Here is a 26235-nt window from a genome sequence, read left to right as displayed (position 1 = left end):
CCTGCCCTCCCGCTCACAGGTCCTCTTGCCTCTCACACCTCAGGAGAATGCTTTTCATTTTTTAAATTTTATTTAAATGTAGACTATTAGTCAAATGATTGGAAAATCAATAATGAAAAATAGTTTTTTAGAGTTTTCTCCTGGTGCAGAGAGAATACACCACAGCCACGCTTGCCCTGCCAGGGGGACACAGCACCCTCATGGGGCTGGTCAGCCCGAGGGGTCACCTGAGGCCATGTGGGTCAAGCGGTCTGCGAGCCCCCAGCCCGGCCCCGAATGTTGGGTCCCCCCGGGCCCTCAGCACGCTCAGGAAAGACGGCCAGCCACTCCTGGCCTGGGCTCCGGGGCCCAGCTCTGCTCGGGCTCCTTTGAGGAGGCACCGTCCCACATCCTGCCCCACCATAAATATACACAAATCCCTGTACAGTCTGGGGCACCAGGCCCGGGTGGAGCTGGGGTCACCTGTCCCCATGCCCGTGGCATGGTGGCTCTCTGGGGCCCATCGCCACCCTCCTCCCCTTGCCCTCCGTCCCTCTGGCTGACGGCTCTCAGGCAGCTGCCAGCTGGCCCAGGACCCGGCGGAACTGCTGGGTGCTGTGGCCCAGCTCCTTGACCCTGTCTACCATGTCCTGGGCGGCGGCAGGCGACGGGTACTGGAGGGCAGCGGCCTTGGTGGTGGCCACGATGCCGCGCAGGAGGTCACACAGCAGGTTGCTGTAGTGGGTCACCTGGCTGCGGACGTCGGCCGCCTTAGCCTGCCGTGACAGTGTGTCCCCGATGAATACCAGCTTGTGGGCGCTGAGGATGACAAACTTGCTGTGTGCCACGAAGATTTTGGGGGGCTGGTTGGTGGCCACGGCGGTGAAGAAGGCGTCTACCGCATTGGTGAGCGTGGTCAGGTTCGCCTCGCACTGCTCCAGGTAGAAGAGCAGCAGCTGCCGGTCCGAGGGCCCCAGGCTGCCCGTCCGGCCCGGGACCAGGGGCTGGGCTGGCATCCAGTTGGCCAGGTCGTGGTCTATGGGCCGTGACACCTCCTGCTCCAGCCGTTCAAACTGCTTCAGCTGGGGAAGAGGGAGAACAGAGTGAAAACCACAGCCACAGAGCAAAAGGGACAGAGAGGGGGGCCCTTCTGGAAAGTGACAAAGCTCAGAGTCAGTGGGCAGGGGAACAGGCCAGCTCTGTCCTACTGGCCGAGCACATATCCCTGCCTGCCTTCTGGACAGTCTCCAAATAACTTTCCCACCAATCTCAAATAATTCCGTTTATATAACGTTTTTGAAATGACAAAATGCTAGAAATGGCAACAGGTGAGCAGCGGCAGGGGTGAGGGGCGTCAGTCTCTTGATCTGGGTGCTGTTATCTGGTGACTTCAGATGCGGTCACTGGGGGAACTGGGAGAAGGAGACAGAGGACTGCTTTGTACTTTCCTTCAAACTTTCTATGAATCTACAAAGATTTCAAAATGAAAAGTTAAAAAAAATTTTTTTTCTCCTTAACATATGCAGTGTAAAAAGATTCAAAGACACCAAGCAGAAAGAAAGATAGTTATCAACTGGAATCCCATGCACCCAGAAATCTGTTAAATCTCTGGTAAATCGTCTTTTACAAATATACACTGACGTATTTGCAGATGAAATGATGTAACGTCTTCAAAATGATCAGGCGGTGGGGGGGGCGGTCACCAGGCGGGAAAGGGGGCTACATACACTGGATTAGTTGTGCTGAGAATGGCTGGGGCTGGGTGAATGGTACCCGGGGTTCCTTTTCTCCAATGGGTACCTGGGGGACTATTTTCTTCAATTTTATACATGTATTAAATTTCCCATAATAAGAATTTTAAACAAAAGCAAAAAGGTCATGGTATTTGCAAATTTCAGAAAACAAATATTCACAGCAAAAACCGGTGAATATTCCTCAAAGACGTCTTCCTTTAAACAAGAATATTCCCATTTCCTTTATAATTAGAAAACCGGAAACACACAATATATAAGATTTTATAGCCTACCTTTAGCACCCAACAACAGGTCATTCATTTCCTATCAGTGAGAACGTATAAAGCACGTGGTAAAAGTTTCCACCAGCAGCAGCCTTGCCTAGGCGTCAGCGGTGTGGACTGACACGTCCTCACCACAAGCTGGTTCTGACTGGGTCGTTGGGACCAGCCGTGTGCACAGACTCAGGGACTCAGATACTTGTCTAACCAAGGTTTCAGGCTTTACTTTAATTAGCAAACCAGCGTGAAACTGTCCCTTCCTAGCATGTGAAACCCTCTTTCTTTCCCTCGTAGGCTACCTGGTGAAACTTGCTTGGCTCTCCTGTCCAGCGTGAGAATACACTCATTTTTCTTGTGTTTTACCTTCAGTGGGTCTTTTTCATTCTTTGACAAATTCTTGGTAGCTACATAATATTCTACTGTACGAATGCTCACACTGTATTCAACCAGTACTCTACTGTGAGGTATCTGGTGGTGGCAGCCAGGGGCTGTTTCCAGATTTTTCACTGATGCAGAAATGGAGCGACAAACGTCCCTGTCAGGGTATTTTATGTTCCTGTGTTTTACTTGTACTTGATGTCCCTCGCTTAGGAACTCTAGATCTTTAGTTTCTCATTCACATTCCTTTTATTCCAGCTTCTAGTAATTTATCTAAGTGACTGACCAGATATGTGAAGAGATTTAGTCAGTACAGCTTTGTTTATAAAAGTAGCTCTGGGAACAAAGTAAATGTCCACCGACACGGGACTGGTTAAATAAATGCTGCAACAGTCCAGAGGAAGACAAAGAAGATAAAGCACATGCCCATTTCCTAAGTCAGTGGAGATTCCATACATATATCATTATTAACATCTGTACCTTTATTGAACATGTTCTATGTGCCCACCACCTCCTAAGTATTACATATTGTTTACTCATTTAATTCTCACATCGACCCCAAGACGGATGCAACTACGCTTCCCGCTTGACAGCTGGGGAAACGTGGCTTTGAAAAACGCACACCATGGCCCGGGTCTCAGGGTGAACCTGGTGGGCTCTCTCCTACACCATCCTTCCCCATGCCCAGGGAAGGTGGGGTGAGGAAACTTTCCAGGTGATATTTCTGTCTTTATTTTGTACTAGACTACATTTTACTTTTTAAAATCTTCATAATCAAAATAAAACTCCCTTAAAAAAAGAAAATCCCAGACTCCCCTGGTGGTGCAGTGGTTAAGAATCCGCCTGCCAATGCAGGGGACACGGGTTCAAGTCCTGGTCCGGGAAGATCCCATATGTCACGGGGCAAATAAGCCTGTGCGCCACAACTACTGAGCCTGTGCTCTACAGCCCACGAGCCACAACTACTGAGCCTACGTGCCACAACTACTAAAGCCTGCGAGCCACAACTACCGAGCCCACGTGCCACAACTACTAAAGCCCATGCGCCTAGAGCCCGTGCTCCGCAACGAGAGGCCACCGCAATGAGAAGCCTGCGCACCGCAACAAAGAGTAGCTCCTGTTCGCTGCAACTAGAGAAAGCCCACGCGCAGCAACGAAGACCCAACGCAGCCAAAAATAAGTAAATAAATAAATAAATATATTTTTAAAAAAAAGTCCCTCTCCTACTCTATGGAAACAAGACAAAATATGAAGAAAATCCAATGTCCTTAGATAAACACAGTAGTATTATTTACAATAAGAAAAACTGGGTACAACGTAAACATTCAACCATAATAGACATAGGTTGACTTTAAAAACAACTTATGACGAGTATTTAATGCCATGGAAACACCTTGAGATAAAAGCAGATGTAACTGTTCACAAAGTAGCATCTCAAACACAGAGAGGCCCCTTCCGAGGCAGGAGCAAGACCGGAAACCAGCCCCAGAGCACAGTGACCACCCCTGAGGGTGAGTGGCTTCTTTTCTGCCTTCACACTTTTCTGTGCGTGCTGAGATACCTAACCGTGATTACTCTGATAATAACTTAAACATAAATCCAACGAACACACGGAGACCGTCATGCAGTTGGGTAGGGATGGGCTGAGCAGGGAGGGCCCTGGGAGGCTCAGCTTAGGCGACAGATTCTTAAGGACGCCTGTGCTGGGAGAGGCTGGGGAACCTGAGTGTCCTCACCTGCTGCAGCTCCAGCTGGCCCTTCCCCTGCCGCATTATGTTGCCCTTTTCCAGCAACTCCTTCTGGGTCTTCTCAAACTCTTCCTTCCCCTGGAGGGTAGACACAAGGGATGCAGCTGAGCCAGAAGCCCCGAGGCCCAGCGGGGTGCAGTGAGACCAGCGGCCACCAGGTGGCGCTGCAGCTGCACCCAGGCTCCCACTGTGGCCTCAGGCCCAGGGTGGGGCGGCTTCCGGAGGAAGCGGCTCTCCCGGGCCTCCTTCACCTCCTGCCCCAAGGAAGGGGCTAGGCACGCTCCACACGGGCCATGTCGATCTTCCCCGCCCCAGCTCCCATGGCAAGAATCACATCCAGGCCCCTCCCCTCGACATACAGGGTCTGCCCACCCATCCCTGACCACTGGGCCTTGGCACCTGCTGGCTCTCAGCCTGGAATGCCACTCACCGGGATGCCCAATCGGCTGGCACCCTGGCCTCTGCTCAGAGGCCCACCCCACCCCACCTATCAATCACCTTGCTTGTTTCCCCCACACCTACTACTATCTCTGTCTTTGCTTGTACTTCAGAATTCACCTCTCCAAATCCCTAGCCTCTGGCCTGGTCACGAGAGACCCAGCCCTTGCAGGTGTTCAGGGGCCCTCCCTGGCTGGCACTGCCAGGGACCCCTGATGTCGGGGACACATGGGTCCAAAGGCCTGAGACAGGTTGAGGATGGGCTTCCAGGGACCCATCTGGCCTGGAAGGTCCAAGTGAGGAGGGCACAGGGACTCACCAAGGCCTTGCTGGGGACCACATCTTCCTTTGGCCACAAGAGCCCTCTGTGGGGGGGAATCAGGGTGCTCACAACAGGGTGGCAAAGTCAGAGCCCCGAGAGGACCAGGGGACTTCCCCAGGGGCCCAGGGAACCTGGGCAGAGCGGGCACCCACCTGCAGGTGGACGTAGTCGTAATCCTCCATCCAGCCTCCCTCACTGTTCTCGTACTGCCCATCAGGCGAGTCCTGGGGGGTGAACTTGGGGGGTGAGGGCAGGGGCCGGGACTGGATGCTGCTGGCCTTGTCGGTGGGGTTGGGGTGCAGGGGGCCACCCCCTTCAGGCCCTGGGACAGAGGCCTTGGTCCGTCTGAAGAGCAGCGAGGCGTTGCCATGCAAGAAGGAGGCCAGCTGCTTGACATCCTCGGGCACAGCCCGCGAGCAGGCCACCAGGCGGTCCAGGTCTTCGGGAGTGGCCCCCAGGCCTCCCCGGCTACTGTCAAGGGCCTGACCGTGGGCCACCAGTGTCTGGTACACGTCCTCCATCTTTTGCAGTTGCCGGCTAAGCTTGGCGTGCAGCGTGCGGTCGGAAGTGTAGGCGGCATTGCCCACGGCGCTGCGGGCAAACTCCAGCAGCTCGTGGACGGCCCCGTGGACGGCGGCCACGGCAGCCCGCAGGTCCTGTGCCGGAGGCTCCTGAGTCTCGGAGGTGCTGCGCCAGCCCCCACACCCACCCGCACTGCCTGCCAAGTCCAAGAGGTGGGCCACGGTGGCGCTCACGCCCTGCTGCAGCCGTGCCAGGGCCTCCACGGCCACCTCCAGCTCCAGGGGCTCACGGCCCGGCACCGCCGCCTCCAGGGAGGAGGCTGACTGGCTGCTGCGTGTGCTGCCCGTGCTGGAGGCCGACAAGCGCTTGGCGTCAGCCGGGGCCTCTCGCTCGGCGGGGGGGGGCACTGCGTACACACCGTCGTCGGCCACGCTGCCGTTGGCTGCCTCAGGAGGAAGGACCCGCTCGCGGGGCACGTCGTAGAGGGTGCCCGGGCCAGGCCGCCGCAAACCGGGGGGCACGTCATAGAGGTCAGGAGCCGGGGGCGGCACATCGTACACGTCCTCAGCTGGTGGCGAGTCCGGAGGGGGTGCGGCGAGCACCAGCGGGTGGCGGGTCGGGTCAAAGGGCTTGGCCTTGGCGAAGGCGGGGGGCACGTCATAGGTCTCCTCACGCAGCAGTGGGCCATCGGGCACGTCTTTGCTCACCGATGGAGGAACATCGTACACCTGGGGGCCAAGAAGTGGTCAAGGCTGCCAGCCCATCTGCCCACCCGGGAGCCTACGGGCAGAACCCAGTCACACACACAGACACAGCCCAGCGTGCACATTTGTCATGATTCTTACTCATGCAGGTTACGGTTGAGAGCCCGACTCTGGGGCCAGACCAGAGTTCGAAACCCTGGCTCCACTGCTTACCACCTGTGTGACCTAAGGCAAGTGGCTCCACCTCTCTGTGCCTATAAGATGGGAAAACTCCCTCACGGGTTTGTTGTGAGGATTACGTGAGCGAATTCACTGCATACCTGCAAACGCTCAGTAAGAGGTCAGCTATCATACCACTACCGCCGCCGCCATCACCACCCACGTGACCACCAGCATCACCATCACCACCACGTGCGTATTCTCTACTCTGTGGCAGGTACCTGGCTGAGCTATGTGCAGGTTGTATTCAGGGTGACGACACCCTGGTTCGCCCAGGACAGTCCTGGTTTGTGCCTGATGCCCCCTCATAACTATCTTGTCATTCTCCTTTCACTCTCAGAAGTATCCTGGTTTGGATGGTAAGTCCTGTGGTCACCTTGCTGATATACTGTGTGATGCTCTCAAGAACCTCCTGAAGAAGGCCTTACAAGGGACCCTTTTACAGACGAGGAAGCTGAGTCTCAGAGGGGCTCAGTGTCCACCTCTGTCACAGAGCGAGTGAGGGGCAGAGCTGGGGTCCCTCGATGCCCCCGGCTCTGCAGGCCTGAGTCCCCACCCCAGGGCACGCACACACACTCACACCCAGAACCCCATGCACAGATCGGGCCTCAGCCTGTGAGGGCCCAGCATCCCCTAAATGCTTACCGCATGATGGCTGGATGGCGGCAGGCCCTTCTCCACACTTGGGGGCACATCATACACGTCCAGCGATGGGTCCCGGCCATTGGGACCCTTGACAGCCATGGGGGGCGTGTCATATACCTGAGGGCAGAAAAGGTGCAGTAATACAAGTGCCAGGGCCACCTGAGGGGACAGAAAGAGCAGAAACCCACAGCTCTACCCCAGGACCACCCAGGCTGGGGCCAAGAAAGCCCAGCTCTCCAGGCAGGGCCAGGCTGAGGTCCCCCCCGTGCCCACCGGCCCCGACACCTACCTCCTGGCTGTACTGGCTGGGAAGCAGCCCCCGAACAGGAGGCACGTCGTAGATGTCCTGGGGCCCCGGGGCCAGCAGGTGGCGTGGGATGTCGTACTCGTCCTGCTCAGGCTGGGGGGCCTCGAACACATAGCCTTGCCCCACGCGGGTGGACACCGCCACCTGGGGGCAGACAGCCAACCATCACCACCAGCCCTGGAGAGATTCCACTGCCCCGTGAGGTGAGCAGGACATACGTAAGGGGGTTCCCCAAGGGTGGGCTCAGAGGCAAGGGTGTCCACATCCCTTCGTATTCCCTGCCCTCTCTCTCTTCAATGAGATGCAGCACGTGGGGAATACAAGGACCCCCACTATTTGTTGAGAGCCGTCTGGTGCTGGCAGGAAACAGAAGTGGTCTCTACAGCTGAATGACCCAGAAGGTTCCAGAGGAGAGAACATGTGGGCTGATGGAGGAGGGGCCACCCTTGACTGCGGTGCCCCTGCTGGATGGCACCTCCAGCTGCACCCTCCTTCGAGAGGCCTGCCCAGCAAGGGGTTGTCCCTACCATAGCACCCAGCAGCCACCTTCAGGCTCCAGGACAGATGGAGGTGGCAGTGGTGGGCTGTGCCCTCCTCGGGCTGGACCCAGAGGAGGTGGCCTGCAGGATATCCTGTCAGTCAGGGCCTGGGGGCTCCAAGCTCTGCCCTCCTCGTCCCCCCAGCACTCTCGGGGAGATTCCTGAGAACGGGACTGCCAAGAACCCCCAGCCCCTCAGGGCCAGCTCTCCCGCAAATGGAAGGATGGAAGCTGTTTTGGCAAGTTGTGTGTGGGTGTGAGGGACTGACCAAGACCAAAACCAAGACCTGTATTCCCCACCGCACCACACCCTCGGGGCCACGGGGACCACCCCTCACCTAGCAGGATAAGGCCTTCGTGGGGGGATGTTGGCCCAGAGAGGAGGCCAGCCCCTTCCCTCCCCGGTGCCCCTCCCCTGTCCTGAGGTGCAGGGCGAGAACCGGCACTGCTCGCAGGCAGTACTGGGTGGGCAGCCTCCTTCCCTGTGGGCACCCGGCCCTGTGGGAGGGGTCAGCCCTGTAGGAGGGGCTGGCAGGATCTTCTAACCCAGCTCAGGGCACACCTCCTCCACAAGGCTCCTGGCTCAGCTCTTCTCTGACAAAAAGGCCTTTTGTTCCCTAATCAAATGGGAGGTCTGGGACAGCGGTGACTCAGGCGCTCCCCACACACATCCCCGGGGACAGCAAGGCAGAGGCAGGGCCTGCCCTGGGGCTCACGCCCCCAAAACCCTGCATCCCGTGCCTTGCGCAGCCCCCAGGACACCAACAGCCAGCTCTGCAGGCCCATGGGCCCTGGAGAGCACAGGCTGTGTGCACGCACCGGGCACCCCAGGATCAGCAACGACCCCGCTGAAGTGCAGGCACCATCACTTTCTGATCAGCCCAGGGCTCGGCAGAGTCTCCTGCTGATGCAGCCCCTGGTCGCCTCCCGGGCAGGCCAGCAGAGCTGGCTCCCTGTCAGCTGCTGGGGTGAGCGCCGCCAGGGGGTGTTCCAGGCCCACTGCACCCCACCCCCGGCGTGTCTGGGAGTGGTGTTGGCGGCCCTTCCCAGACTCATTTCTCTCCTCAAGCCCCAGACTTGAGTCTCCTCCAGAGCTATTTTTAGACCCTGGAACCTGCCAACAGCAGGGGAGGGGGGTGGTGGCTGGCGGGGGCTGGCGGGACGTGGCAGGTTGGTGGGGCCTTGAGGCGAGGCCTGAGGTGTCTCCAGGCCCTGCCGGCCTCGGAAGGCAGGTGGGGACCCAGCCCAGGACGAGAGGAGTGTGCCGCCCTCTCCATGCCCCGACGCTGGTGAGAGAGGGCAGGGCGCAGGCGGAGGGGCACTGGGGCCGGACCCCAGGCCTGGGCCGCAGGCAGCTGGCCACTCACGCGGCTGAGTCAGTGACAGTAAGCAGCCATACTGGCCAACAAATGTTTTCTGTTAGAAAAAAAGGCAGGCAGCCACCAGCGGGGGGAAAGCTTGTTAGGGAAACCAACTCTCCAGAGAGCCGCTGAGCCCGCTAATCACAGGCCACCCTGCTCCACACCTGGGGCCCCATTAGCAGAACCTGGAGCCCCCTGGGGCTGGGGGACAAAGCCAGAGTCTGGGAGGAGACACAGAGCCCAGCCCAAGACCCACAAGCTCTCTCACACACACATCTCAAGGGCGCAGAAGACAGACACACAGAGGCAGAGAAAACGCACACAATGCCCACTGCCAGACGCACACCCGGACGCACAGACCCAGGCAGGGCAGGCTCATCAGGGCGCCTGCAGGAGTGAGAAGGGAGGCTGAAAGCTCCCAAGACCCCAGGGACGGGGCAGGCCGCCTGCTGCCTTCTGCCTGGGCCCCTGACCCCCTCCGGGCCGCCTGGCTGCCTGTCCCCCTTCTGCGAAATGGGCATCTCCCCTCGTGACCCAGGCCAGCTCACTCTGTCACCGTCCCCCCCCCCCGCCCCCGCTCTGAGAGCCTCGGGTTCCTGCTCTGGAAAACGGAGTACCGCTGGGGGTCCTGGGGGACAGACGCACACGCCTGATGTGGGTCCCCTCCCTCCCAAGCTCCTGTCCTCCCAGAAGGAACAAGGCTGAGCTGAGCTGTATCTCCCCCAGCCTGACCCAGTGCCACAGCTGTTCCCTCAGGCACAGCTGCAGCCCTGACCCAGAGCTCCCCCAAGAGTGACCTCACAAAACACCTCCTCCTCCGGGGGCCCCACGTGCTTCTGCCCTCAGCTCCCTAAAAGCGTGGCCCAGCTCCAAAGGGTGCTGACACCCGGTGTGGCCCTGACCTTCCCCCAGCAGCCACGCGGGCCACCCTGCTCCTGGCTCCAGGAGGCTGACCCCTCCTGGCCACCAGTCTTGTCACTCGCCCTCTGCTTTCCTAGACCCAAGGCCGCACCCACCCACCCCACGGTCTTGGCAGGGTTTCCCCTCAGCAGAGCCGACCTCCAGCCCTGGAACCAGGGGCCTCAGTTGCCCAGGCTTCTGAGAGCACAGCCTGAAACGTGGGCACACATGCACGCTCCAAGACGTTTACGGCCTTACTGCCGTTAGAAACCACCTGGAGCCTGTCCGCAGCAGAAGGGGCGACCCAGCAAAACCGGGGGTGGTCGTCATGGTCACGCTCAGGGACCCAAAATGCTTCTGATATCTGATGTTGGATTTACAACCTCAAAATGCAAAAGTATGTGTGCAAATCTGTGAAAGATGAATAGGGAACACGCTAGACAAAACATGCTGCAATCCCCCAGCGATCCCCTCTTGACTGGGGAAGCTCATCTCCAGGCCTTCTCATACAGTACACATTCCTGTGACACGGACCATAAAATAAAAGCAGCCGCAATCGAGACTGCCCAGGCCAGGAGCCACGAGGCTTCTCAGGGGAGGGCAACCAGGTCCCAGCACACAGAGTTTTCCTCCTGGGGCCATCAGCCCGGTCTGGGTCCTCAGGGACACAGGGCCTGGGCAACCCCACCAGTGGGCATGTGCAGGGCACTCACCAGCCAGGTGAGCCCAGAAGCAGTCTGAGAGCAAGCCCCTCGTATGGGAGGGAAACAGTGCCAATGGCTAAAACGTGGGCTCAAATGCACAGTCTGGAGTAAAGGCCTCACTGCTGCTTCCTGGGCCACAGGGCTTCCACTGCCTGTCCTGACCTTGGAGCTGCACCAGAACAAGCTTGCCTGGACTCAGGAAAGGAGAGGATGGAAAGGGGAAGGGCATGCCTCCCTGGGGAGTGTGCAGACTGTGAGCTGTGGGTGGGTACGGGTGCAGAGGGATGGCCTATGGCCTGTCCCAAGGCTTACCACCAGTCACTCCTCCTCCCCCAAAGCCATCTTGGGAGCAGCCCAGTCTGGGCTATCCCAGTCCAGCATGGCTCACTTCTGCCACTGGCCTGTCTCTGGCCAGGCGGTTGAAGGAGCAGGTAGGGAAGTGGAGCCAGTGACCCAGAGTCCCCTGGTGGCCAGTGTCCATGGAGCCCCACCCTGAGCCAGCCGATGACCTGTGTCCAGGTCTCCCGCTCCAAGCTCTGCCTGTGGCGGGGCAGGGCAACACTGCATGCTGAACCGCTGCCCAGCTGGCATCTGAGCCCTGGGCCGACTCTGAGGAGAGGCTCAGTGCCACGCAGTGAGTGTCCCTCAGACACTCTCCAGTCCTGCCTCCTTCCTACTCCTTCCTAGGCAGACAGCCCTGGGTGTGAGGGCACATACGCAGGTCTGTGTGGAGCTGGGGTGCTGGGCTCAGAGCCTTGCCCCCCGCCCAGCCTCCCACTGGCAACAGCCCACAAGGGACTTGAACAAGAGCCCCTTTCACGGCGACCCTACAATCCCGCAGGCAGTGTCCTCCCCGAGGTCTAGGAGTCACGAGCAGGGCACCCTGCAGGCGCCCACAACCCACCAACACGGCCCAGGAGAGGAGAGGGTTGGGTGTGTCTGGATCTAGATGAGCTGCACCCACAGGGGGACCGTGGGACCCCCTGGGCATGCGTTGGCTGGCCCCTCCCCTTTGTCCCTTCCTCCCTTCTCTGCCGGCTGGAACTCACGCGGCCACTGTCCTGGCCCGCGAGCCCCGTGACGAGGTGGCAGAGCGACAAGACTGAGGACCTGCCCTCCACCACCGGCGCTCCAGGAGGAGCCACAGGCTCCGACAGTCTCGGAGGTGTCACCAGTGCCACACCACTCACCCCCAGCCGTGCTACGTGAGAAAGAAACGACTCTGTCATCCAGTCCATCCTTCTGGGTTTCCAGCCACTCTGGCCCAACTGCGGCCCTGTGCTCCATACTCTATTTCTCCCCTTCAAGTGCCTCCCAGCTCCCCTTTCCTGGGCTCCCTGCACCCTCCCCTCTGGGCAGAATGGCTTCACCAGGACGTGGTTGGGCAGGTCACTCCTACCCAACACCCTCCGCCCTCAGGAAGGTTCCAGGCCCCTGGGGGTCCGTTCCCAGCTGCTGCTGCTCATGGCTCCTTGGTCAGGCCCCACCTTCCACAAGTCTTTGACAGGCTGTGTCCTCTGCTGCCGACACCCTTCCACTGGGGCTTGTCAGCTAAAGGCCACCTCATGGTCCACGGCCAGCTCGATGTCTCCTCTCGGGCTGCTCACACCCACGTCAGCAGACATATAAACATATTCCCCAGACACTCACCTCCCACCTCGACCCCAGACCAAGTGCAGAGCCGCTGCTGGAGTCCCAGAGGTCCCAAGCAAGGGTGCCTGGCTGGGCCCTGCTGCATCCCAAAACTGGGCCCGGCCGAAACCCACCAGGAGGGCTGCCTGGCCACCCAGGGAGGCCTTACCTTGGCTGGTGGCTTCGTCCCCTCCCAGCTCCGTGCATCCATGGATGGGGGGACCTGGTAGATGTCGTGTCCTATCCCAGCGGAAGGCGGCACCTGGTAGATGTCCTGGGCAGGGCTGCCAGGCCCCGGGGGCACCTGGTAAAGGTCTGGGGCTGGGCTGGGAAACGGGTGATGGGGCATCTGCTTGGAGAACGTGGCTGTCTGCTTGGCCGGGGGAGACTGGAACTGGGGGCTGGGCCCAGGGGCTTGGTAGAGGCCTTGCTGAGTCTTGCTGGGGGTGGGCACCAGGTAGACACTGTCCGGCTGCGGCTGGTACGTGGCAGGCAGCATGGGTGTGTACTGGGCTGCCGGGGGGTGGAGGCTGGGTTGAGGCAAGGCCGAGCTGGCGGGCGGGCCGGGGCCGGGCCCCATGGGCTTCTTGTCATGCATGCCCACCAGGATCTTGAGGCGGTTCCCGGGCACGATGCCTTGGCGCCCGTGCAGCGAGCAGAGCCACCAGCCATCTAGGCCCTGCGTGTCCCGCTCCAGCACCGTCATGATGTCGCCCTTGCGGAAGGAGAGCTCATCTGGGGACTCGGCCACATTGTCGTAGAGGGCTTTGGCCAGCACGTTCTGGGGGAAGAGGACACAGGTGGGCGTGAGGGCAGGAGGACGTGCGCTGGGGGCTCGGCGTCCCGCCCAGCTCCCACCCCCTCCAGGACTGGGGAGGCACCTGGCCTTGGCACCGAGAAAGGAACTAAGTAGGGTTTGGCGAGATCCCCGTGCCTCTGCCCCCGCTGCCCCTGGCGAAAAGGCCCAGCTGATCCCGGCAGTTTTTCAAATGAGCCTGGATAGTGTCTCAAAATCCTCCTGACCACAGCCATCACCTGCACTCTAGGATGGCACTCAAGATACTCTGAAAAATACTCCCGGAGTCACACTATAAGCTGGACCTAACGCTGGGGAAGGCAGCGATAATGACAATAATGGTCACCACGTCCTGGGGAGAAAACAGGATGCACACCCTCCCCGCTTCAACTCAACTCCCTGCTGCCCCGCCAGTGCAATCAGCCAGGAGGAAAAGACCAGAGAGTGGGGAGGGGACACACAGGGACAGAGCAGTCATCATCTGCAGACCATATGTCATCTACGTACAGATTCCAACAAACGAGAAGGATCAACAGTGCTGAGGAGGGAACCTCACAGAAAAGACGTCAGCAGATAACAGAAACTACAAGTTATCCAGGAGTTAATCAAGCAAAGACTCCAGTGGAGAAAATGTAACAATTGGGCCAAGCTTACTTAATAAGTTACAACTGCAATAAAAATGCCAGACGAACTTTTTTCTTTTTTTTTGGAGGAATTCAATCAAAGGAAAAAAATCCTTCTAGAATTAAGCAGAGAAATAGAGGTCCACAGATAAGCAGGTCAATTCTGAAAATGAAATGCAAAAAGGCACTTCCTTCCTGCCGTGAGGACAGGCCACAACTCCAGTCCCTAAGCGGGACAGGGAGCAGCGGCTGGGAACCACGCAGCGATGAGGAGGGCAGGGCTGTAACCGAGATGCTACCAGGAAAACTCACTCACCATAGGAAGAAAAGTCAATTTGGACACTTTGCCTCATATTATAAAGAAAGGGCAATCAAACACCTAAATGTGAAAGTTATAACCTTAGAGCTGATAAAAGAATTGTGGGAGAATATCTCTGTGACCTTGAGGTGGAAAAAAATTATGAACAAAACCCTAGAAAAAAAGACCACTAAAAGCACAAAACATAAGGTAACAACAACAGAAACAAAGATGGATTCAACCTCATCAAAGTGAACGGTTTCAGTTGGGTGGGGGAACAACAGAAAGCTGACAGGGTGACAGGCCACCAAATGACAAGAGTCACTGATCTAGAATCTGGAGGCTCTCCTACAAACAAGCAAGGAAAAGACAAGAACACCAACAGAAAACCAATAAAATATGAAGAGTTTTCTGAAGGGGAAACCAGAATGGCCAAGATGGCCACAAAGGAAGTTCAGGGATCCAGCCAGCAAAGCGGGACAGACCTGTGGCTCTGCTCTGTGCTCCAGCAGGTGCCCAGGTGTCTGGTGAGGAACACCAGCCACACCCTCCCGAGTTAGAGGAACAAACAGGATATCTACAGCCCAGAGCGCTTTACGTAAATGTTACGAATACCTACAAAAGAACTCGTATTTTTCACAGACACTCTTCCAAGGACAGATTCCACACACATTACATTTGCATGGGTGCTTGTGGAAGAGGGACGGGAATGACACAGGCACCAGGAATAAATGGGGAGAATAAAGCAAAACAAGGAAGCAGTCCCATACAGACTGAGGACGGCCACAGAAGGACAGCACCCCACGCCCAGCCCCGCTCTTTACGCCTGTAATTCTCCTGTTAATTCTCACAGGCACCCAGAACCGCTGCTATGGGCTCCGTGAGTCGGCAAACCCTCCTGGAGCCGGGACACACGCTCCGTGCAGAGGCCCAGTAGCCCAGCAGCCTGTGCAGGCCTTGGCGAGGCTGTGGGGACAGACAGGAGGACCCCAGCATTGGCAGGCACTGTGCTGGCAGGCCCAGAACCTCACCAGGGACAGAGAACCGGGTGGAGAGGCCCCACATTTTCAGTCCTTGGCCTCTGCTGCTTGCGCGGGTAAGGGCTCAGGCTGAGCCCAGAGATAGCACAGGGGGGCCCCAGCCAGAGGGCCAAGGTCAGTCCAGCAGAGGGCAGGAGCGAAGCAGGCGCCTGGGTGGGAAGGCCAGGCCTGTGGAGAGGACAGTGCCAGGCCAGCTGGGCACCGGCCCCACCAGCCAGGCCTCAGCTCTGGTCGCCCTCCTCTGAGTCTCCTGGGGACTGAAGATGCAGAGCCTGGTCTAGATCTGACTTGGAAACGGGACCTGGGTTCGGACCACCCTTCCCCACGTGGGCCTGGGTCTCATCCCCTGGATTCCAACTGGGGGCAGAGAGAAGTCGGGGTGAGGCCTCACCCAAGTTTAGGAGGGCCCACCTCCACACCAGCATCAGGGGCCAGAAGGAGCTCCTCTGAGCTCCGTCTCCCCTGCCTGTCACGGTGAGGATTAGGGAAGAGGACGGAACACCATCAAGGGGGACGGCAGCCCGGGGGGAAGCCGGGGCAGGCAGTGCGTGCTCCAGGCCCAGGACTGCACGCTCAGACTCGGGGGAGCACTGGCGGGAAGCCCACTCCTCCAGAGCAGCTCAGAAGGAGCCAGAGGCCAGAAAGCTGGGAGCCAAGAGGGACAAGGCCCAGGGGAGAAGCCAGCCCAGGCAGGCAGCACAGAGAGAGCAGAACAAGCGAATTCACCCTGCAGCAAGGTGAGCGCCAGGGCAAGGGCCCTCGGAACTACTGGACTGTCCACACCACAGTTAGGACGGTTATCAATGCACCGAGGCATCAATGAGTCCTCAGTAAAATGTCACTTGAACTTAAACATTGGGGAGAGGATAATGTTTGAGACAATGGGGGATGCTTTTTCTTCCTGCTTTTCAGACATTTTCAATTTGTATTGAATGATCATTTCTTGGTTTGGGGGTTGAAAAAATATACACCCTGAAAAAGAAAACAGTGGACTACCTCCTAGGCTCCAAGGCAGGATGGGACGGACAAGGCTGAAGCAGGTCAGAGGTCAAAGCCCCAAGAGGAGCCGATGGGGCGGGGGCTGCCCTGCTGCCCAATGGACTCATGGGTCCCATCCCCAGGCTGCCTGCAGGAAAAGCAAGTTTCCCAAATATGGTCTGCAGCCTGCTCAGGGAATCACACCCCATCAGGGGGGCGGGACACCCAACCCACCCTCCCCCAGTGACCCCAGAACACAGAGCCAGCCCTCTGGGTCCCCTCAGCCCCTGCCCTGGTGACCACAGGAAGTGCCAGCAGAGTGAGTCACAGGAAAATTCCCCTCCGGCCCAGTCAAAGGGGGCAGGGTGCAGAGAGAGGGGAATGCCCCTCAGAGGCCCCTCACCTCTTAGAGGAGGGCAGCCCAGGGAAGGCTGGCAGGGGGGCTTCGGCCAGGAGGCTGGAGAGCTCTGCCAAGGTCAAGGTCCAGCGGGAGGGGGAAGGGGGTGGAGGGAGGGTCCCCTGGACCCAGGAGAGCTGCCCAGGGAGCTACCGGGGCCTCCCGCGCCCAGGGTGGCCAGCTCTCACCTCCTGGGTATGAGCTCGATGAGCAGTCAAGGCCAATTCCGACTGCAACTGTGTAGTCCGGGGCGGCCGGAGCCAGGCTGGGAAGCACCTCTCAGGGTGGGCACGTGGCACCAGGCGCCTGGCACCAGGAGCTCCTCTGCCTGCGTCAGCTGGTGCCCCCTCCCCCCGCCGAGCCCCAGAGGCAGGCTCTCCGCAGTCCTGGGCACTGCTGGCGCCGCAGCGCTCCAGCCGGCCGAGCACCCGCCCCTTCGGGCCCCTAAGCCTCTCCAGCTGCTCCTGACACACTCCCCGCTCCAGTGCTGAGCAGCAGCTAAGGCCAGACCTGGGCCTGGCTCTCCCTCCCACTGCTGGGGACCTTGGGAGAGTCCCTTAGCCTCTCTGAGCACCCAGATCCCTTGTGTTAAGGTGACAATCCTGGTTTCATAGGGAAGTTCTTTTGTTTAATAAAAGATTCACCTGGCATCTGCCCTCTGCCAGGTGCTGGGCCAGGCCCTGCAAGACTTGCAGCAAGCCTAGGTCGACCAGGCCCTTGTCTGCACGGGGTTGCATCCCAGCAGGGCAGGCAGACACAAAACGATTTGCCAGGACAGGGGGAAATGTGGCATGTGCAACAGGGCCACTACACATAGGATGGTCAGAGGTGGCCTCCCCCAAGGAGGACATTTCAGGAGACTCATGAAGAATGAAAACGAGGCGACCATGAAACCAGCTAGGCAAGGGCCTGTGGGCAGAGGGCAGGCATGAGCCAAGACACTGAAATAGGGAAAGGCTGGAGGGAGACAGGATGGTGGCCCTGGACTGGCAGGCAGGCTGGGGCCAGTCACACTGCAGGATGCCTTGGGATGCTGCAGGGAGAGTTCAGTCAGTGCCATCCAAATGGTGGCCTCCCATGGCAGAATAAGGCAAACCCCACACCACCTGAGCATTCCTGCTCTGGACATGCTCCCCAGGACCCAGTGTCTTGTCCCAGCTTGGAAGGGAGGGCCAGTCTACCCAGAACCTGGCTTTCCAGGCTTCCTCACTATTGGGCCAATCAAGTGCTTCCCCCAAGCTCACAAGAGGACACAGCTGTGACCTCTGGGAGGGGCACACCACCAGGGCACCATCGCAGCCCAGGCCAATTCTGCCAAACATCTGGGTCCAAGGCACCACGGAGACTGCTGCTGACTCGCCCGAGTCTCTGGCCACCTCACCCGCGACCCTAGGAAACCTCTTGCTGTATCCTACTCCTCCTTCAGGATGGGACTTGGGTGTCACACACCCCCCCTCCGCCCAGGAAAGCTCCCACGTCCCTCCCCGGGCACCCACACCTCACTGCCCCCACCTCGAAGTGCTGATCAACACCTCTTGTTACTGCCCACTTCGTGCCCCCAACCCGGGCGCCCAGAATGGGAGGGGCCTGTCTGCTTCAGCGTGGAACGCCCCTCCACCGCACACGCACGCCAGGCCTGGCCCAGAGCAGGGCTGAGCGTGGGGCTGCTGGATGGACGGGTTCAGGCAAAAGCCCCCCTTGCGGAAGGTGGTGCCCTGCCCTCCCTGGGAGCCGCGCGGCCACGCCTGAGAAAGCCAGGAAGGCCCTTTGGGGCTCACTCACCCCAGAGGAAGGGGGCAGAGGAGAGCCCCCTGCCCGATGCCAACCCCCCCCAGGCAGCGGCCTGCCAGTCAGGCCCGCCCAGAACAACACCCTGGTTGTTGCACATGGGAGCTGAGAGGGCTGCCCCACCGGCCCTGCCTGGTCTGAGAATGGCCCTCATTGTGTGCGCCAGACTCACCCGGGCCCGCAGACACGGAGCAGCTGGGCCTTGGCCGCCAACGGGCACGTGTCAGCGGCCATCTGACGGGTTTTCCCTCGGCCTGCTGCCCCGGAGAGCCCTGGATGTGCTCTGGGTGTCCCCAAACCCCGACTCTGCGGGACGGTGCTACCTGGTGGGGGGGAGACCGACAGGTTCACAACGACGACGATAATGCCGGCAGGCAGCGAGAGGCCGGGCTCTCTTCTGGACCTCAATTATCTCTTTCAACCCTGTGAGACACTGTGATTGCCTCCACCTACGGATGGAGAGGCTGAGGTGCACAACAGTCACTTGACTCGCCAGGGTCACGGTCAGGAAGTGGCAGAGGCAGATCTGCTGTCTGACAAAGTGCCGCTGGGTGGCTCCCGGGGTACTGCTTAGGTCCATGGAAGCCAGGAGTGGAAATTTCACAGGGCTTTTCCATCCCTCCCGTCCCCCACCCCGACACACACCCCAGCCCCAGGCACAGAGCCCCACACACAGCAGTCACTAGGGAAACTCTAGTTCTCTTCATACAAAGAACCATCTCAAACCTGGGCCAAGTTTATTTCTGGGGTATTCTGGTTGCTTGGCCCAAGGAGCCCCCGTGGCCACTGGATACAGGCCCAACGGACGTGTGCCCAAGTGGCGGTCTACACCCACAACCGCTGCTCACTTGTGCCCTAGGAACCCCGCCGGAGGGGCAGCGGCCACGGGCCCACTGGCCAGGGTCCTGACCATCCTCTGCTCCGCCTCCCAGCTGCGATGGGGCTGGGAGGGCAACGCCTCCTCCCTTCCCAGACGGCCCCACACCCTCATCCTGGGCGGAACTCCGCAACAGCCAGCCTTGGCATCACCCTCCCCTTAATTCTCCCAGGACAACTGAGTGACCAGGCTCTGGGCTCAAGTCCTCAGTGCTCAGCGTGACAAGCGTGGATGAGCCTCCCATTCCAGAGCCACTCCAAGGGGACAAGGGGAGCATGGCTCCTTCCCTGCCTGCTTTGGCAGTGCCTGAGGCTCAGAGGACAGAGCAGGGGCCGTGTGTGGGTCCTCAGCCCCATGCCTGACCCTCAGCACCCAGAGGACAGGTCTACAGAACAAAGGACTAAAAACCCACCTGTGGGTGGCCACCGCCAGCAGCTCCCTCAGACAATCAGGAGCCCCGAGCTGGCCTTGCTACAGTGGCAAGAGCAGATGTCTTTGTGCCCAGCTCTTGGGCCGAAGCAGGCCCCTGGCCCCACTCCTGCCAGGGCATCCCAGGCACTGTCCCTGTGAGGCTGGGCAGAGGACGAGGGGTGGCATGGGGAGGGCCCTCCTACTGCAGGACATGGCATCTGCAGCCCCCAACACACCTCGGATGGTGGGAACAGGTGGGCCTGGGGGCAGGGCACCAAGGAGCCCATGTGGTTGGCATGAGAGCGGAGCCCTCCACCCTCTAGCCCACCCCAACTTCTGACACCTTGGGAGTGGTCCTCGACCCCTTAGAACCCTCACCACTGCCACCCAGCCCAGGGAACCGGCCCAGGCTGACAGACCCCAGACATGTTTGAGTGGACTGGCTTGTTCAGTCTTGGGATTTGGTCTCTCAGCAGAGGGCCCAGCGTGAGGTTGACCTTCACTTCAGGGACAGCACCAGGCCCTGGTAACCCCCCGTGGCCAGCCCCAGATATGCCACTGGAGGGGCAGAGGCAGAAGCCCAGGTGGGACAGCAGGGACTTCACTCCTTATGAGGCCTCAGTTTCCCCACCTGGACGTCTGAAGCCTCCTCAGCTCTGCCCCTCTCCAGCCCTAAGTGACAACTTTCAGCAGCCCTTAGAGCAGCACCATCTGCTTCTGCAGGGATGGAGGAGGACACACTGGCACAAAAAGCAGGGTTTTCCAGCTCAGAAAAAAGTACCAAGCCCCTGACTTCAGGATGCGCAATGGAAATAGGGGACTGAGACGGGCCCTGCCCCTCCACCCTCTGAGCTCCTTCCCCGGCAGGCTGGTCCCCTGCCCCACTCCTCACGCAGAGGTGGGAGGAAGTGAGCACAACAAGGAGGAGATGGAGTCAGGGCCTCTCCCCAGGGCTAGAGGGCCCAGCCTGCCCCCTGGAGGGAGGCCACTCTGTAGCCCCTTATTTGGGGGCCTTAAGGATCCAGAGGAGGAGGAATTTGGCCAGTGTCTCTGCTGGAGAACGACCCTGTCCCGCCCTACCCCACACCCTGCCCTCCAAGCATGACTCTAACACTGCTCCTCCCCCTTCCACCTGCTGGCTGGTTCTGGCTGCCCCAACTGGCTGTGGGCTCCTGGGGGATGGTGGAGGGAGTTCTCCAGGCCTGAGAGACAAAGGGTGGTGGGATCTCCTAAAAGAATAATGGAGGCCAGAAGGGGGTTACTAAGGCACAGCTCTGGAGCCGGAGAGACCCCACCAAGTTGGCAGCCCCAGTAGAGCATGGCAGCACCCCAAGGGCCAGAGCACCCCCAATCCCAGAGCAGGGGGAGCACATGGCTAGAGCATGGGGCCATACCAGGAGACTATGTTCTGGATACGGTTCTGTGAAGACAAGTAACTGCCCCTCACTGTGCCTCAGTCTCCCCATTGGTACCATCTGTATGACTCGCGGGGAGAGCAGGTGTCTTAGGGGCCCTTCCTGATTAGGAAGGATTCCCTAGTGGCACTGCCCTTACTTCAATCCCTTGCCCAAGCCTGGGGAGATGATGCCAGCCCACAACGCTAACACCTCTGTTCAGCACAAGCGTAAAAGTCATCGGGAGCTGAGGGTGACTGCCTTGGCAGAAGCTGGGGCTGCCCTGCCCTGCCTCCACCCGGCACCTACAGGACTCCTTCCTTGCCCACGGCAAGCGGGTAGTGGGTGCTGGTGCCAGGAGAGCTTGCCGGCAGGTCCTCCCAGACCTCCCTTCCTGCCAGTCTCCACCTGCACCTGGGCCCTTCTCCTGCTTTTCTAAGCCTGTTAGCCCTGCCATCCCTCCACTCCCACCATCAGCTCTCCACCCTGGAAAGGAAAGAGTCATGGGTGGGGGGCGTGTCCCCCAGCCCATGGGGGATGAGGAACATCTCCCCGCCTGGCTGAAATCTGCACAGCAAACCCAGAGAGTACCTCCCAGCTTAGACTCTTCCTCACGCTAAGAGTGCCAAGGAAATAAACTCCCTGTTCTCAAGACCAGTTAGGGAGCCACTGCTCCTACTGAGGGATGGGAGACCCCAACATCTCCCCAGATTCTAACCCCCTCACAGCCCCTGACCACGCCCGGCCCTCAGCAAATCTCAGCTTCTCCGAATCTTTCAACACCGCCCTGGGCTCTGCAGCAGCATGAGGGGCTGGGCGCCCGGGCTGCGGCCACCCGGGCAGCGGCCCCGCCCCTCCCCAGCTCCCACGCTCTACCCGCGGAGGCTAGGACCCCGGGATCGCGGCGTGGCCCTGGACTCCCCTGCCAAGACCCGGCTCCTACAACCGTTTTTGCAACCACGGTAGGTAATAACCTAGAAGCTCCCGCCCTGGGTCCCGGAATCCAGCGCGGGCGGGCCGGGGGTTAATTATTAACTTCTCCGTGGACACCCGCGCTTGCTCACCCAGCCCTCAACCCCTAACCTGGGGGCATGGGCAGCCCTCACTCCAAAACACACGGACCGCCACCCTACTTCCTGGAAGTTCACGCCCCTGAAAGTTCACGGTCCAAGGGACCTCGGACCGCTCCTCGTAGCGATGCAAAGTGAGGCTCGGAGACAGGGCTCACAGGCCCAAGGTCACCCAGCAGGCAGCGGCCGGCAGGGGGAGAGCGGGCCTCCGGCCAGCAACTTTCCCGGATCCAGGAACTCTCCTACCGGCCCGCGGCCCCCGAGTCCGGTCCTTCCAGCCGCCCCCGGGGCGCGCAGGGTCTGGGATCCTCCGCAGTCCTGGCCTCCGGGAGCCCCGGCCAGGGCAGAAGGGGGGTTTTCCAGGACCTCGGACCCCGGCCCGGTCACGCCCCCGCGGAGGCTCCAGCGGCCCGTAGTTCCCAGGACCCGCAGGTCCGGCAGGAAATGCCACTCACTTAACTCTTTCCCGCCTGGGACCGCCCCGGGCGCGGGTAGAGCTGGGTCGCCTCCAAGCCGGTACGCGGACCTCGGCCGACGCTCCCTGGCGCGCGGACCCCGCCCCGGCCACCGCGAGTGGACTCCGGGCCGCAGTGGCCGCGCTGACCGCACTCACCAGGTAGTTCATCGTGTCGGGTCGGCCTGGGGCCCCGGCTCCCCGCAGGGCGCACAGCGAACTGCCCGCGCCGCGCGCTCTCGGATTCCCGAGAGCCCCGAAGCCGCCCGGGTCCTGGTCCGACCGACTCAGCCACCTCGCCGGCCACTGCCGCCGCCGCCGCCGCCGTCCCCGTACACAGCCGGTCCCATCTCGCCCCGCCCGCCACCGCCGCCGAGGCCGGCGAGCCCAGCCCGGCTCCCGGCATGCCCGGCCGTGCGCGCCCATTGGCCGCTCGGGCTCCCCATGCAAATGAACCGCCGGCTCGGGGGCGCGGGTGGCTGCGGGAGCGCGCGGGCACGCGCCGCCCAGTGGGACCGTCCCCCACCCCCCACCCTTGCACCCGCGCTAGGCTCCAGGCGCCTGCCGGACACGCGGGATATCGCCTTTTCTCCGCACGCCCGTCCCTGCCCTCCACCGTGGGCGAGAACGCGCCCCTCCTCAAAGGCTTAAGCCTTCTTCTTCTGGGAAGACTGCCGGGATTGCCCTCCTCCCCCGTGGCCGTTGCAGCCCCGAAGGCACCCGCCTCAAGTCTGCCTTCCCCGCCCACCAACCTGGGGCATTTCACGCGTGTCCATCCGGCAGTCCGACTCAGATCTGCATCTAGAGGGGCATGCCCCAGCTGGCAGAAAACTAATAATACGACCACCACACCGACTCTGGTCAGGCCTTCGGTGTAAGAGCCCCAGGATATGAAGACACAGCAGGGAAGCTGGGGACTGCGGCTGTCCCAGTAATCTAGGGAGAGTAGAACCGGAGCGCATCGTGTTCTACCAGCCCTGCGCGGGAGGCTCCAGAGCACCCAGGGACAAGAAGCTCGCCATCTCCCACCTTCTCCTCTGAATTGAATTCAGTCTCCTCGAAGTGTCCCCCACTGTCTTGGTGCTGCTCTAAGAGATGTGCCCCTACCCCAATCCCTCAGACAGCCCGGTCCAGGGCTAACGCCTGTGCCCCAACGACTCCTGTTTCAGCAACAGGGGGTGGAGGGATGCTGATGAGAATGAGGGGGAAGGAGGAAGCACGACAGGGAAACTGAGTGGAGGGTGCCTTGGTTCTCCTGAGCTCCCCCTCCCTAGGGGGCAAGTTGGTGACTGTCACCCCACGTAGCCAGCCAGAGTCCCTGAGCACAGTCCAGGTTTTGCACAGTGGTCTGCAGAGAGATCTAGGATGGGACCTCTCCAGAACTAGACTGTCCCATTTGCTGAGTGTGTAAGACACCATCAGGCAGCTCGAAATTCCAGGGAAGCATTGGGGCACACCCTGCAGAGAATCCTCGGGCACGGCCTATAAAATACATACAAGCCCACGGTGCACCCACAGGTGCCCCTCCACCTGACACCCAGGGATGGCTGACTCAGCCTCTCGCCAGGTGTGCTACCTTGGCCAGGCCCTCTCCCATCTGTAAAAGGAAGCAGCTGAGCTAGGGCACCCCAAGTCTGGCTGGTCACAGGTCCCCTGGAGAGCTTGTCAAAAAACAGATTCCTGTTTTTTAGGAATCCCCTCCTAAAAAACCCCTCCCACAGGTCCCCTCCTCCAGGAATCCCGGGTGTGGGGGGAATCTGGACATCTGCATTTCCCCCAAAGTTTCTCGGGGAACCACTGGACAGAACTCCCAGCATAGGGTGTGGGTAAGGAGCAATGGGATTTGGACTCAGTGTGACCCAGAGTCCTCAAGAAGGAATGGGACAACTAGCTGCTACCCTCTGCCCTCCTCAAGACTGGACCTCCTGTAACCTTCAAAACAGCCCAGTTCTCCCACAGAAGAGCCAGCTCTCAGGGGAACACTACCTAGGGTATCCTCTCCTGCTTGTTCCCAAAGGTGTGCCCCAAAGTCAGAAAGGAAACTGCAGGCTCAGCTCCTCCGAAACCCTGCCCCTGCCCCTGCCCTCAGCCTGGCTGGCATTCCAGGTTCCAAGGAACCAGATCAGAACCAGCTGGGCTGTGTGTGAACATCTGTCCATGCTGGGAGCTGGAGGGAGTCCCTAGGTTTTCCCCGGGTCTCCACTCCAGTGGGGAGTGGGGTGGGGACCAGGCTTCACAGCCAGACAGCAGGAGGACTCTGCAGGAATGGGCAGGGACGCAAAAGGGCTGGCCTTACTCCATCCTAGCTGGCCTTGGGAGACAAGAGGAGGCTGCCTGCGAGGAGGAGGACCGGAGACCCTCCCTCTCTGGGGCTGGATTAAAGCAGCGCTGGGGGCGGGGTTGCTCCTGTGGGCGGGCAGGCGGGGGAGGAGAACCCAGCTCTGGCCCAGGCATTTCAAAAATTTGCTGCTTTTCCACTTAAACTCCCCGCCCCCCCCACCCAAGACTGTGCCTCCCAGAATGGCATTTCCGCTTTGGAATCAAGGCCCCAGGATCTGTGCCCCACTGTGCTGCAAGGGGAGTAGCTGGAGGGGGAGAGGAATGCCCCCTCCCAGGCCTGCCGAGGGGGAGTGGGGGAGGGGCACCCACTGGGCAGGCTCTGGCTGGGGTGTATGGGGGAGCAGACCCTCCCGGGCCGACTGCCAAGTGACACAGCCCCCAGGACAGCATCCAGGCTGGCCCTGGGCCAAGGTCTCTATGCCCACGTGCTCATTTCATGCCCGCAGTGATCCTGCAAAACAGGCTTCACGATTAGCCCCGTCTTCCAGAGGAAGAGGTTGAGACCCAGTTTACTGCCCCTTGCCCCACCCCACAGACTTCAGCCACGGAAGGGAAAGAACGGGTGGCCACAGAGGGACAGAGGGGATGCTAGAGTGCAGTCCACCCTGACTCCCCTGCGGCAGGCAACTTCAGGACAGGGCAGAAAGGACACTCAGGAAAGCCAAGGACCCTGCCGCATTCAGAGACCCCAAAGGACAGGCAACTGAGACCCCAGCACCACCCTCAAACACAACTGAGTTCAGAACTGGGGCCCAGGGACTTCGCTGCTGGCCCAGTGGTTAAGACTCACAGAGGGACGTTGGTTCTCATCTGCCCATTAAAGTGTCCACTGGGGTGAGGGCTGCTGCTGATCCTAGACCCTGAGTGGGGAGACCTGGCTCCTGCTCTCTGGGCTTTTGGGGTCTTATTCTCTAGGTCAGACCCACAGCACAAAGAACTATTCTTGCTTTAGCCCCAACAATGTCTGTGGCAGCATTTATAACAACAAACAAAGAGGGGGCATAACCTAAATGCCCAAGTACAGGGGACTGATTGGGCAACCAGAGACTCTCAATGGAAGATTGTGCAGCTATTAAGATGGCCACTTTCAGAGACTAAAATCATGCAAGAAAATGCTGATGACCAGTGAAAAGAGTGGGCTAAAATGGCTTGCACAGTGTGACTCAGACAGCCCCCTTCCCCTCCTAAAGCCTTGGTTTTCCCAGCAGCACAGAGGGTGGCTGATGGCCGGCTCTGGCAGCAGCAGCAGGAAAGGATTTCCTGAGGCCGGAGGTGAGTGCTGCCAGCCCCAGGGACAGGAAGAAATGATGTATCTGTAGGGCTATGGGTGTTGACGCCTTGCCCCTGGGCTGGCCACG

At 59.9% G+C, this 26235-nt stretch overlaps 1 protein-coding gene across 4 annotated transcripts in view; it reads right to left on the bottom strand.

Moving 5' to 3' along the window:
* Positions 1-51: 51 nt before the first annotated feature.
* The window catches only part of BCAR1 (BCAR1 scaffold protein, Cas family member), a 35599-nt gene continuing 9415 nt past the window's right edge, over positions 52-26235 (bottom strand). The window contains exons 1-7 of one of the 4 annotated variants that reach the window (XM_082605615.1): positions 22697-22978; positions 12581-13192; positions 7259-7420; positions 6970-7086; positions 5032-6129; positions 4108-4197; positions 52-1061 (exon numbers count right to left, since the gene is read on the bottom strand). In XM_082605615.1, coding sequence (XP_082461741.1) covers positions 549-1061; positions 4108-4197; positions 5032-6129; positions 6970-7086; positions 7259-7420; positions 12581-13192; positions 22697-22963 — 2859 coding nt within the window. In that variant the 5' untranslated portion in view covers positions 22964-22978 and the 3' untranslated portion in view covers positions 52-548. Of the gene's footprint in view, positions 1062-4107; positions 4198-5031; positions 6130-6969; positions 7087-7258; positions 7421-12580; positions 13193-16731; positions 16806-18503; positions 18708-22696; positions 22979-26235 lie in introns of those variants that run through there. The other 3 variants (XM_082605617.1, XM_082605618.1, XM_082605616.1) reach the window with 3 other exon arrangements.

This window comes from Mesoplodon mirus (assembly GCF_964341445.2).
Source record: "Mesoplodon mirus genome assembly, chromosome: 19".
NCBI classification, from domain to species: Eukaryota; Metazoa; Chordata; class Mammalia; order Artiodactyla; family Ziphiidae; genus Mesoplodon; species Mesoplodon mirus.
This window is presented reverse-complemented; position numbering and strand designations above follow the sequence as displayed.